Source organism: Nyctereutes procyonoides, unplaced genomic scaffold (genome assembly GCF_905146905.1).
Source record: "Nyctereutes procyonoides isolate TBG_1078 unplaced genomic scaffold, NYPRO_anot_genome, whole genome shotgun sequence".
In the NCBI taxonomy this organism is placed as follows: Eukaryota; Metazoa; Chordata; class Mammalia; order Carnivora; family Canidae; genus Nyctereutes; species Nyctereutes procyonoides.
Window position 1 is genome coordinate 9,486,991 of NW_026575040.1, and position 13,001 is coordinate 9,499,991.

At 56.3% G+C, this 13,001-nt stretch overlaps 1 protein-coding gene across 1 annotated transcript in view; it reads right to left on the reverse strand.

Moving 5' to 3' along the window:
- Positions 1 to 3,056: 3,056 nt before the first annotated feature.
- Positions 3,057 to 13,001, reverse strand: part of SMAD6 (SMAD family member 6) — a 75,363-nt gene continuing 65,418 nt past the window's right edge. The window contains exon 4 of the mRNA XM_055320226.1: positions 3,057 to 5,014. Coding sequence (XP_055176201.1) covers positions 4,470 to 5,014 — 545 coding nt within the window. The 3' untranslated portion in view covers positions 3,057 to 4,469. The remainder of the gene's footprint in view (positions 5,015 to 13,001) is intronic.

The following is a 13,001-nucleotide window of genomic DNA, read 5'->3' on the forward strand; positions in this document are numbered from 1 at the left end:
GAATACACGGGAAGTAGCCTGACCAGGAGATCTGAGACCTGAGGTTTAGGCTCAGCTCTGCCCTGAATTTGCTGTGTGACCTCAGGCTACTCACACCTTTCTCTGGGCCTTGGGTTTTGTCACCTGAAGCAGGAATCAAGATCTCCAGCCCCCCACTTGCCTTTTTTTTTTTTTTAAAGATTTTATTTATTCATTCATGAGAGACACAGAGACAGAGAGGCAGAGACACAGGCAGAGGGAGAAGCAGGCTCCCTGCGGGGAGCCCGATGTGGGACTCGATCCCAAGACCCCAGGATCACGCCCTGGGCCCAAGACAGACGCTCAACCACTGAGCCACCAGGTGTCCCGACCCCCTTTCCTAGTTCTGCTTCTCTCCCTCCTAGATCAACCCCCCTACTCCCCTCTATACCCCCAGACACTAAGGCAGGGGAGGGTGGAGATGGGGGTGGGCTGTGGAACAGAGAGAGGTGGCAGTGGAGGGACTCGCCCGTCTCCAAAAGCCTAGTAATGGCAGGAAATCCCTCCCTCCTCGTTCCAGGCCTGAGCCTGGGTTTGGAGGCAGTGAGGCCCCCCCTCTCCGCCCAGGCTTCCCAGGGCCCGTGGGGACCAGGCTCCTACCACACTATCCGGAGACCAGGCCTTGTTTAGAAAGTGTCTCCTTTAAAGCCTGAGTCACTGGGTCCCTGGGTGGTCTGGGGGAAACCACAGAGTTACTGCGAGTACCTTACTGTGATTGGGGGAGAGGGGATGGGGCGGGGGGAGGGGGGCAGGCCCTGCCCCCACTCTGTGACCTCGGCTACTCAGCCTCTTGTGTCTGGGACTCGGTTTCCCCACCTGTAAATGGAGGGGCTGGAGGTGGAGTCTCAGGCCACCCAAGGACCTCGGAGCAGTCTGCAGCCTCGGGATGGGGCTGGGACAAGAGCTGGGAGGTTGATGGTCCAGGGCCCCAGATCAGCCCCCCCGTGCTGGCACACTGTCCCTGAGGGTCAGGTCCACTCCTGCTAGGCCGATGACATCCAGCACCCAGGAGGATCCCCCAGCTGGCCCTTGACACAGAGGGCTTGTTCCGTCCTCCCGGAGTTTGAGCAAATGACAGCATTCGCGTAAGCCTCAGTCTTTCCATCTGCAAAGGGGGCATGGCTGAGACCCTGCCCACGGAGGTGCTCCTGGACACCAGGTGCACAGTTCTGAGCATGTAGAAAGGGCTCACAGTGCCTGTTGCCAGTTATTGACTTGAAAAGAAGAAAAACCCAGAGACTCCTGGCTCACCCTCACGTGGAACAGCTCAGCTCTGCTCAGTGCTCGAGAGGAGGACCAAGGCCTGGACAGTACTGGACGGCAGAGGGAGTCGGGCCTCTGGGAGGCACAGGCCTGAGAGTGGTGGGGGAGAGTGAGAGGGTGTGGCCTGGCAAGGGAACCAGGGGAAAGTTGTCCTTGAGGAAGAGCATGGCCTGTGAGGCTGAATTCTAGAATTGATGTCATCCAGCCAATTGGGCACCCTGATAATCCAGAAGGTGGCAAAAGTGTGTCCCTATCTGGTCTGCACAGAGTAGATCTGGTGGTCGGGGGTAGGCAATCCGGGCACATCCAGACATCCATGAGTACGGGATTGAGGGGAGTGCTTCCCTGCTCTGGGCCTCAGTTTCCTCATCTATGAAATGGGAGAGTTGATTCCGATCCCTCTTGATCCCTGATAAAGTGTTTTGATGATTACTTCCACACCCAGGCACCATGGGGTGACTGGCCACTTCCTCTGAGAGTGAAGAGTCCCTCTCGAATCTGGCGTTGGTGACCACTGGGTGCTGGGGAGCCAGGCTGGGCGCAGGGCTCAGCCCGCTCATTCGGCCTGCAGCCTAGCCCTCCTGCTGGGAAGCCCTTACAAGGAGCTTTCTAAAGGCCCACAATGATCCCCTCCCTGGCCCACTCAGAAGCCAGCCCCCTCCCACCCCCCACCTGTCACCCCAGCTCCTTGTCCTGACATCGGAGGGCCCCAGCCTCCCTCTCCCATCCCAGCCCCATATTACTAACAGCGGATACGCACTGATGATGGACCAGGAACTGTGTGATGTCCTTATTTCTCCCAATTTGAACCTACTCCCCAGGCAGGAACAATCCTATCCCCATTTTATACCACCTCATGGTAACACCGAGGCACGCTGGGAGGTCTCTGGAGTCACTCTGTAGTGGCAGACGCAGGATTTGAACCCACGCAACCTGGCTCCAGAGCACGAGTGTCTGAAGACTACCTTCCCCTGCCTCCTGGGTGTTCCATGCAATGGACACCCCATGGTTTCTTCCATTCCCACGGCGTCAGCCCTTTGCTCCTGTCCCCTCCGCCACCCTTAGCCTGTCACTTGCCTGTGAGGACCAGGGCCGGAGAACCGGCTCCTTATTCCATCTCACACTCTGCTAACTGCCCGAGACCGAAGCGGCCCCCACACCGACCCCACACCAAGAATAGCCCAGGAAGGCAAGCATCGCTGGTGGGCACCTTCAGGACAGGGCCTCGGTGTGCGGTCCCCGGTGTGTGCAGCAGCTGCCCGTGCCAGAGGTGCAGGAGGCCTGGGTGCGGGGACAGGATCAGCAGGGGTGGGGACCAGACTCCATCGGGAAGTAACTCGGGGAAAGAAAATAAAATGGTGTATTTCTCAGGGGATGCGGTGGCCACGGTCCCCCGCCCCGTGCCATTCATTCTCTCGTGCTCCCTCCCTCGTCGTTAGCAGGAGTGGGTCTCAGGATCAGTAGACTCTGGCGAGGAGACGCACGTCACTTTCGTCACTTTCGAGGTAAGGGGATAAAGGACGGCGGCTGCCCTCTTGGTCTCTCTCCTTTGGACCCTTTGCTCTGGGGGAAGCCACATCACGAGTGGTGAGGGACTGAAGCCTCCAGCCAACAGCCCCGTGAGGGAGCGTGGAAGCGGGTCGTGGGGCTGCAGACAAGCCTCAGATGCCTGCAGCCCTGGCCGACAGCTCGACTGCAGCCCACGGGACCCTGAACCCCAGCACCCCGCGAGCCCTCCTGCATTCTTGAACACAGAAACTGCGAGATAAGAAATGTCAGTTTCAAGCTGCTCCGTTTTAGGAGGATTTATTACGCAGCGACAGATAATACACACGACTTCTCAGAGCATTTAATATGCTAATGTAAATCTCCAAGAAAGAAGATATACAATGTAACATTCCCCTTAGTTATCTGGCCAAGGCAGCCTTTTTTTTTTTTTTTTTTTTGAGTTTTCTCAAGAGAGAAAACTGCTTTAATATGGCTCTGGTCCTACCATTAAATGTGACTTCTAACCCTGATCTGTTATGAACTAGTCATTTGCTCTTCCAGAATCTCAACTCTCTTCCCTTTTATAGAGTAGAAAGAAACAACCTGCCTTTGTGTGAATCCTAAATACAACCCCCATGGCCTAGTTCTGAGCTCTTTGGTGAGGGGTGGGAGAGTGGTTTGTCTAGGTCCCAAAGGAGCTTCACCCTGGGACTCGGGTGGGTTTTTTGAAGGTGGCAGGTGGGCTCAAGGACCTGTCTTTCTTTCTCAGGCCATTTCCCCAGAGTGGTGAGAGGTAATGTCCTCTGGCTTGTGCACAGTTCAGAGATGGGAGGCATGGACCTGAGCCTCCTCCATCAAACTGGCAGAGCTTACTACCCAGGATGGGTTAGCTCCCCCCACCCCCCAGCCCCCTGCCCCAATCCTGAGGACACAGTGGGGCCATGGCAGGAGGGCGCATCAGAACCTTCTCCGACCTTGACAGTAAACACATGCGCTTCCTTCCTTCTCAATCTATCACCTCTACTCTTTACCTGGTAAAAGACTGAAATCAAGTTTCAGGATGCTGGATCCATAGGCCAGAAACTCACTGAAGCCCTGCATGCCCCCTCTTTGTTAAAAAAGAAGACATTTAAAAAAAAAAAAAAGCTATAATGCGAATACTTTATTATCAACAAGTGACTGGTATTAGTTTTTGTTTTTTGTTTGTTTTTTTGTCTGGGCATGAGATTTCAAAAACCATACACCAAACCCAGGCTCTTCCACCTAGCTCTGCTGTATCATTTCCTTTAAAAAAAAAAACCAAAAACCAAAACACACACACACACACACACACACAACGAAACAAAAACAAGACCAAAAACAACAACAACAACAAATAATAATAATAATAATAATAATAAAGCAGAGGAAGAAGAAGGAGAGGAGAGAAAATATATTTGTATTGAAAGAATGATAAGCCAAAGTGCGTCTTTCTTTTGTCCATATACACACATTGCACCATACATAAATAATTACATTGTAAAAATGACTCCATAATTACAAGTATAATATATATTTCCATATAATATATAAAACTTTATATTAAATCTAGGTAGATGATATTTGGGGGAGGGGAGGGGAGGAGGGTCTCGTCCGTGGAGGGAAGGGGGGCTGTGTCTCTGGGCGGGGGGGGGGGCAGGCCGCTGCCTCGGTGGCCGCCACTATCTGTGGTTGTTGAGGAGGACCTCGAGCCAGCAGGGGCAGGAGGTGATGAACTGCCGCGAGTAGCAGGGCCCCCAGCCCTTGGCGAAGCTGATGCGCACGCTGTTGGGGTCGTAGGGGCCGTCGGCGGCGTCGGGCTCAGGCCCCTGCTGCAGCAGCCCCGAGCGCTCGAAGTCGAACACCTTGATGGAGTAGCCGGGGGGCACCTTGCGCACCACGAGGGCGCGGCCGCCACCGGGTGCATCGAGCGTCGGGGAGTTGACGAAGATGGGGTGCTCGCCCCGGTTGTAGGCCCACACGCCGTCGGGCTCCTTGCTGAGCAGGATGCCGAAGCCGATCTTGCTGCGCGTGCGGCGCACCGACTCGCTGCGCGGCTCCAGGTTGAGCTGGCCCAAGCAGAAGCCGCTGCCCTGAGGTAGGTCGTAGAAGATGCTCACGGCCTGGTCGTACACCGCGTAGAGGCGGCCCACGCGGGTCCGGTGCTCCCAGTAGGCCACGCTGCACCAGTGGCTCGGCTTGGTGGCATCCGGAGACATGCTGGCGTCTGTGGGGCAAGCACAGGGCACGGGGTGCGGGGTGGGGTTAGTGGGGGGCAGTGGGGTGCAGGTGCACGGGGGGAGAGGTGAGGAGCAGGAGGTGGCAGGGTGGGCTGCAAGGGGAGGATGAGGGGTGGGGGGGGCTGTTTCCAGCATTGAGTGTGCAGAACAGCCCTGTCCACACGTGAGCAAAGGAGGAACCGAAGGCCGTGTGTGAGCTCACAGGGAGGGCGAGTCACCCACTGTGTGCTCACTGCCCCGGGTACACAAACACAAACCACACCCGGCTCCTGCCTGGAGAATTTTCCAAGCTCAAGCCAGCAGGGGCAGGACAACACCCCCCTGCCTTGTCATCCCTCTGCCCCACACACCCAAAGGAGGGGCTGAACACCGCGCACCCACAAGGTTGCAGGTGTTGCACACTGCACTTCTGACTCTACACCTGACCTCACTGGGTGTTCAATCACTCCACAAGGAAGCCACCTTCTCCTCAGTTTACAGAGGAGGATCTGGGACTTGGCAGGTGGGAGCAGCCTGTCAAAGGCCACCCAGCTAGTGAGTGGCACTGCCAGGATCTGAAGCCCACCAGGCCGAGCCTCAACCTGAACAGAGAGGGGCTGAGCTGTTAGAAGGGGCATAAATCACCACTCCCAGGGCACGCGGGCATGGGAAGGCGCAGTGGGGTGGGGCAGACGGCCCCCAGAATCCTCCTTCCAGCCCAGACTGTTCCCAGCCTTGGCGCTGAGCGTGATGCCTTGTTTCTCAGTGACCCCCGCGGCCCACCCTTCAAGGCGGCTCTCCTGGCATGAAGTGCACATTTTCACCCAGACTGCAGCCCCTTCTGCAAGACATGGAAGCTGAGGGGCTCTAAGCCTTAAAGCAGATTGCCCTGCAGGGGCTCCAGAGATGGCCAGTTCTCTCCAAGGTGTGTGCTGCTCCTCTCTGGACAGCCAAGGGGTGGCCTAGATGGTTGTGATCCCTTTCCCCTCCAGCTGGAGGCATTTCTGCACGTCTGGATGAATAATTTTCCGACCCCAGACCTAAGACCGGATAGAGGCCAGGGCCTGAGCCCCGTCCTTGCTGCTCTCATGTGTGGCCAGCTTCTCAGATTCTGAAGGCTTTGAACATCTGGTCTTTCCTTTGAGCCCACAGCTCTGAGAGGCAGGTGGGCACCCATGACTGCTCGGAGTGAGGCAGCACGTTCCCACACAGCTCCTGCATGGGGCTTACGCGCACGGGGAGTTCTCCTGAGAATGTGATGGGAGCACAGCGAGGCACTTGAGGGCATGTCTGCCCCAAGAGAAAAGGACCGAAGTCCAACCAAACCCGAGGTAGAAAACACTGCTAACAACTTCATTCAGGAGCCTGGGCGAGGTCAACTCCGTCTGCCTGTCGCCCAGCCCCGCCTAGAAGGCCCAGGGCAGCAGGGTGACAGGGCCCCTCAGATCCTCCTATGCGCTGGGAGGCCCGCCCAGCCACCTAGCAGGAAACCGGCTTCCCCAAGGGCCTCCTGTAGGCCGCCAACTCCGCTGAGGCCTTGGACTGGGCACAGCACCAAAGGGCGTGCCCCTCACCCTCTGCCTGGTTGCTGAGGTCCCAGACACAGGTCCCTAGGCCACCCCCTGGGAATGTACTAATTTGCCTCAGAGTCTCCTGCAGGCTCCTCCTGGGTCTAGCCAGTGGGGAGAGAAGAGACTCTGATCCTTGCCCCTTGGCCAGCAGGTAGAGCAACAGGTCTAGCCTGTGGGGGGTGACCGAGCTGCAGGCACTAGGCCAGGCCCAGCAGGTGGGCAGCCAGGGCACTCCAGGCCACCGCCCCTCTCTCCAGGCATCCATCCGGTACAGGTCTGAGAGTTTCTTTTCTTTTCTTTCTTTTTTTTTAAATCTATTTATTCATGAGATACACACGCAGAGAGGCCGAGACACAGGCAGGGGGAGAAGCAGGCTCCCTGCAGGGAGCCCGATGCGGGACCGATCCTGGGACCCCAGGATCACGACCTGGGCTGAAGGCAGGCGTCAAACTGCTGAGCCACCCAGGGATCCCTGGTCTGGGAGTTTCTAAGTGCCAGGAAAGCAGTGCTGTCCCAGCCTGGCCGTGAAACCTCAGCGCCAGCCTTCTCGGGAGCGGTGACGATTCCTCTAGTGCATGAGACACGGAGAGGTAGGGAGGCAAACATCTGGGCCTGGAGAATGCTGGGGGATAGGAGAGGCAACGCGCATCACCGAAAGCCTTCCATCAGCCAGGCGCCTTCTTCCCAACAGCCTTGGTTCATTTCTATCATCACCCCATTTTACAGGTGAGGAAACTGAGGCGCAGGGAGGGGCTGTGAGCTGGTCAAGGGTCCAGAGGAGCGAGCGCCAGAGCCAGCATCGGTGCCAGGCCACACTCCAGAGCGGGGCTCTTGCCCACACTCCAGGCAGTCTCCCCCCTGAAGCCCCCCGCAGTCTTCCTGTGTGTAACGAGGCTGCTCTCACGGTCTGAGTCCTAGGGGTGCCCACCCACAGCCGGTGAGTCACTCCCCTGCCCCACACTGAAAGGCCTTCGCTCCCGACGGCTCAGCAGCCTCACTGAGTGAGACTTACTGCTTTCCCCGCTTTACAGATAAGGCTCAGAGGGCCACCCAGTCGTAAAGTGGCAGCTCTGCCCCAGGGTGGAGCCCCTCCATAGTAAAAGGCAAAGAAGCACTTTGGCAGTCAGAATTGGGGCAGGGGGAGGTGGGGGAAGGAGGGAAGGAGGGAGGTTGAGAGTAATGGAACTCAGGGCCGGTGCTGGGGGGCCCTGTCCCCCTCCCCTTAGCTCCTCCCACCCCAGCCAGGCCAAATGCCCCTCATTATCTACCCCCATCCCAGCCCTGCCCCATTACTCCTCACAGGACCGGATCCTGTGCTTAGGAGATGAACCCCACAGAGCTACCCAAGGACACAGCCTGCCCCAAGTGTCTGGCTCAGGGACACTGGCTGGGCCAGGCCTTACCTCCTGCAGCCTCTCTGGTTAAGCAGACTGGGTAACACTTCATCATGCCTGGGCTCCTGGCCAAGGCTTGCAAATTCCAGGACATGGACTGCTGCCTCTGAGAAGCCCTCCCTGATCCCTCCCTCCCATGCACCAATGGCCTTCAGTATGGTCACTTCCGAGGCCTGGGCAGGTGTCTATGCTGCCGGTCAGTGCCCTTGGCTGGTCTAGACTTTCCAGTAGGAAAGGGTGGGCCTCAGTCCTCTCTACCTCTGTCCCAAGACTGCATGTATCCCTAGGGTGCTCTCAGAACATGCTAAAAAGGAAGGAGGGAGGAAATAAAAATTCATCCCAAGAGTCAGCCCACTGCCCTCACCTCCAGCTCCCATTGGATTGGGGCCAGTGGTCGCAGGCCCCAAGGGATGGTGGACAAGGTCTGAGGTCTCCCGAGAGCAAGCCAGCAAATAAGCACATCACCATGGTCAGGACCTCCCGGTCCCCATCCAGCTTTTGGGGTCTTGGGGCTCCAGAGCTTGGGGGACCCAGTGACATCATCTTATCCAGGGAACCCCAACACTCTGGCCTTTCTCAAACCAATACATTGTTTAACGGAGGGATTGTGAATGTACAGGGTTACTACTGTTTTATTTTGTCATGTGTAGACTTATTACAAATCCCAAAACCATCCACTACCACTAGCACAAAAGAAAGTGTAATTTGATACTAATAAAACAGATAAGGCCTATATCAGAAATGTCAAAGTTAACCAAGTGGATTACAAGAAATTTTCTTCTTTCCTTGTGAATCAGGGAAAACGTACTCCTGAGACTGGCCTGTGGGAAACACTAATTGAATCCAATGTCCTCACGCCACACAGATGGCACCCCAGGGGTACAGGGCGACTCACCTGAGCACACACAGCAGCAGAGGGCAGAACTGGGGCCAGAACTTGAGAACCTAGAATTCTAATCTAATGCTCATCACATGAGCCGAAGGGTTTCAGAGTGAGATGGACCTCAGGCTCTCACCACTGGTCGGATGTGTGGCCATGGACGAGCCATTGAGTGTCCCTAAGCCTCAGTCTCCCACAGGTAAGATGGATTTATTCATAATCCAGCGCCTCATTTATACAGATCATCTTTGGATTTTCGGGAAACTCCAGCAGGAGATCAATGGGGCGCAAAAAGACGTAGCTGTCCATTTACTGGCCCCAGTGCTGGCCCTAACCCTTCAAAGGCCAGGGCTCCTGAGGGGTGTCGGGAGTCACAACCCAGGGTCACCACCAGGGGAGGTTACAACAGGATAGCAGATGGCAGTTCCCCACCCCCCCGACCCCCCCACCTTCACGAACTGTAACCCACGGTACTGGTACTGTCTAGAACTAAGTCAAGTGCCGCTGTGGCTCTGTTTACACACTTTCACACACACACACACGCACACATACACACACGTGTGGATTCGGGTCTCATGCAGTGTGGCTGCCGCAATCCGACATGCTCTCTGCGAGTGAGAAAGCAGGGCCCCCAAACCTTTGCCCTCCCCGCGGTGGCAAAGCCCCACTCCTCCGCCAGGCTGCCACTCAGGGTGCAAGGGGACAGTCTTTTGCAGATCTTTTTCTCCTCGTGGCTCCAAGGCTGTGGTCCCGCCATCAACCTAATTAGGCACCAGCTCCTTAATTGCAAATAAATACCAGGGAGTCAGACCCGAGTGAACAACATCAAAGATGACCGCGCTCTGACCGAAACTCCTGCTCACTACCCCCTGCTCAGGGCCTGGCCTAGTTCCCAGCCAGGCTCTGGGTCCCGGCTGGGAGGGCTCTGGGGGGTGGGGGGTGGGGGGAGGCTCGGTCTGGTGCTGTGTCTGGGGCAGACCTAGCAGAGTGGCCCCAGGCCGGGGGTCAGGAGTCCTGCGGTCAGGGGTCCGCCTCCGGGGCCTGGTGCCAGTTCATCTTCCTTCGTGCCCGGCCTCAGGCTTCCCATCTGAACAACGAGCTCGAGATTGCTGTGATTCCGGGAAATGTTCACAGCAGCTCTCCGGCAGTCACTCAAACTCGGCAGAGAGCTCTCAGATGTCCATCAACGGGAGGATGGATATTATGGACAGAATATTAGTGAACCCCTGAAATTCAGATACTGAAATCATAACCCCCCAGTGTGAGGGCCTTTGAAGGCAGGGCCTTTGCGGGGGTGCTTAGGTCACAGGGGGGTAGAACTCTCACTAATGGGATCAGCACCTTCATCCAAGGACACAGAGAATACAGCTGTCTAGGAACTGGGGGCAGGGCCCTCACTAGACTCCCAAACTGCCAGCACTTTGATCTCGGGACCCCCCCCACCCCCGCCCAGCCCCAGGAACCATAAGAAAGAAATACGTGTTGTGTAAGCTATGACACTTTTGTTCTAGCAGTCCAGGCACACGAAAGAGAATGAAAACGCAAAAATAAGGTACATCCATACGACGGAACACCACTCACCCATAAAGATGAGAGAATTAGTGAAAAACAAGAGAATTAGTGAAACACGCAGCACTGCGGATGGATCTCAAAGGTATTGCGCCAAGTGAAAGAAGCCAGACACAGAAGATAGGCTGTTTGTTTCTATTTATGTAACATTTTTTGAGTAGACAAAACTAACCTACAGGGATAGAAATCAGACCAGGAATTACCTCCAGGGAGCAGAGGTGACTGGGGAGGGACGTGTGGGAACGTCCTGGGATGATGTACCTGGATTGGTACAATGGGAACTCGGGGGTATATGCGCCAAAACTCACCACCTGTACTCCGAGGAGCTGGGCATTTCGCTGTAGGTATGATGCCTTGAAGGACTCAAAAGGCAGAGAGTGGGAATGTGCTGCCAGGCCAGCTCCCCGTGGCTGTCCTGGAGTGGCCTCAGCGGGGCTCTGTGGTGGCCCAGGGGACAGCCCCTGTGTTTCCAGACCAGGCAGGGGTGGCCCGGCCTCCCGGTGGTACCCACATTCCTGCCACCAGAGGGTGGTGGACGCCTGCGGTGGGCAAGAGGACAACAGGCCCTCTCCCCTATGCGGGAGCCAGCCCGTCGGGTGGTTGGCATGCCTTCCTCTTGGCCTCTCTGCCCAGTGAGTGTGCTGTGAGCCCAACGTGTAATTGGGGGCGGGGGGTGCTAGGGCAACAAGGGGCCCACTGCAGCCTGGGGGAGGCAGGGAGAGCTGAAATCCCAAGAAGAGCCTTTATCTTCTTCGAATCAGCAGTTTTCTATCAAAACAAAGGGCAGGAACGTTCCTGTGTGCTCCCCCATGGGCTGCACGCTCCAAAAGCCTGAGCACACGCAGTGCAGTTTGTCTGCCTCGTGATCCCCCCCTTTCCATTTGGCCAAAGGGCCTCGGACCTGGCCATCCTGTGAAGGGAACCAGAGATGTGCCCAGATTCAAGTCTCTGGCTCTAAGAGAGGTGGACATGGGGGCTCGGAGCGTTTGCAGGCTGGGCCCCGAGTCCTCCTGGTCCCCAGGGGCCTGGCCGGGCCGCCCATACTCCTCTGTATTTAAACTTTGTCGCTGCTTCACACGCTCAGGGCCACAGCAGCCTCCCTGCCTCTCCAGAGGCTGGATGGAAAAGGCCGAACTCAAATAAACACAGAGCAACGCTGGACAGACCCAGACCCCACTGAGGGCCAGGAAGGGAGACTCAGAGGCCCAGAGAGGTGAAGTGACTTGCCCAGGGTCACCCAATAAGTTGGTGGCGGAAGCCGGAGAGGAGCCCAGGGGCTGGCTCTTCCAACCCCCTTTTCCTGGGCCACACCGGGGCCTCCTGCCCTCCTGGAAAGCTCCTTTCTTCTGTCCCATGTCATGCCTGTGGCTTCAAGTTCCCGTCCAACCGGCAGCTTTTTCATCTGCGGCTCCCAGGCCTGGGAGTAATTATGTGGCCCTGCATCTGGTTAACCTAACACCCCTTTAAAAGCCCTGTTTGCCCATTAGATAAGTAGTTTTTGTAATCAAACTTAAGGGGGGAAAAGGAGTTTCCACTTAACCTTCCTTTGTCATTTTAAGCTGCAGAAATGGCTTTGGGTTTTGCAGCAAGTCCAGAGATGCAGCATTAATTAGAGGCTCTTTTTTTTTTTTCCTTTGTTAAGGGAGGGGGAGACTGGTCCTTTATCCACTGGGCTCTGGCAGTAGAAGCGGAGAAGGAATGTGCACGGGGCCATGTTAATGGTCAACAGCTTAGAACGAGCCTCTCTGCTGAACTCTTTCCAAAAGCAGGGCTCAGCTGACAGGAGTTTCCTCTTATTCGCTCCCACTCGCCCCTCCCCACCCTCCACCTCAGCTCCAGCACCTTTGGCTCCTAGAGGAAGCCAGGCTTCCAAGAGGAAGTTCCTAATCGGTCATTACATCACGGGCGGTCTGGCCACCGCTGCCGCCTGCACGGAGTCCACCTCAGGGGCTCTTTCAGCTGCTGGTCCCTGGGGCCGGGGACTGTGCTTGCCACCACCCTGCTGACAGTAGGCCGGCCAGCTGCTCTGCTCCGGGGTTTTTACCCCCAAGACAGGGACGCGATGGGAGTGCCAAGGGAGGATGACAGCAGGGGAGGAGGGAAGCCAGGAAACACACAGCTGGGGTGGCCAAAAGTGACGATTTTGCAGATGCAAAAACGGAGGCCAGGAGAGGTAAAGTGACGCGCCAAGGCACAGTGGAAATACGCCTTCCGGCTGGGACCCCTCAGGTCTCCGGCACAGGGCTGGATTTAAGAGCACAGGCTTCCTGCCTGTGAATCTCAGCTCTGTCACTCACCCGCTGGGAAATGTTGGGCACGCGACTTTACCACCCTGATCCTCAGTTTCCTAATCTGAAAAATGGGGATGCAATCATTGCTCACTTCGTGGGGCTGTCGGGATTCATGTAAAGGGCATCCAATAATGCCTGGTTCAACATGAGCCCTCCGTAAACAACAGCTGTCCTTACTCTTACCAATATTGTTAACCACCGTACAATCTTATCTCTATTGTGTGTTATTTGTATATATTATTTAACTGACTGAGTCAGCTCCGTAGTTCTTAAAGGTATTCACATTAGGT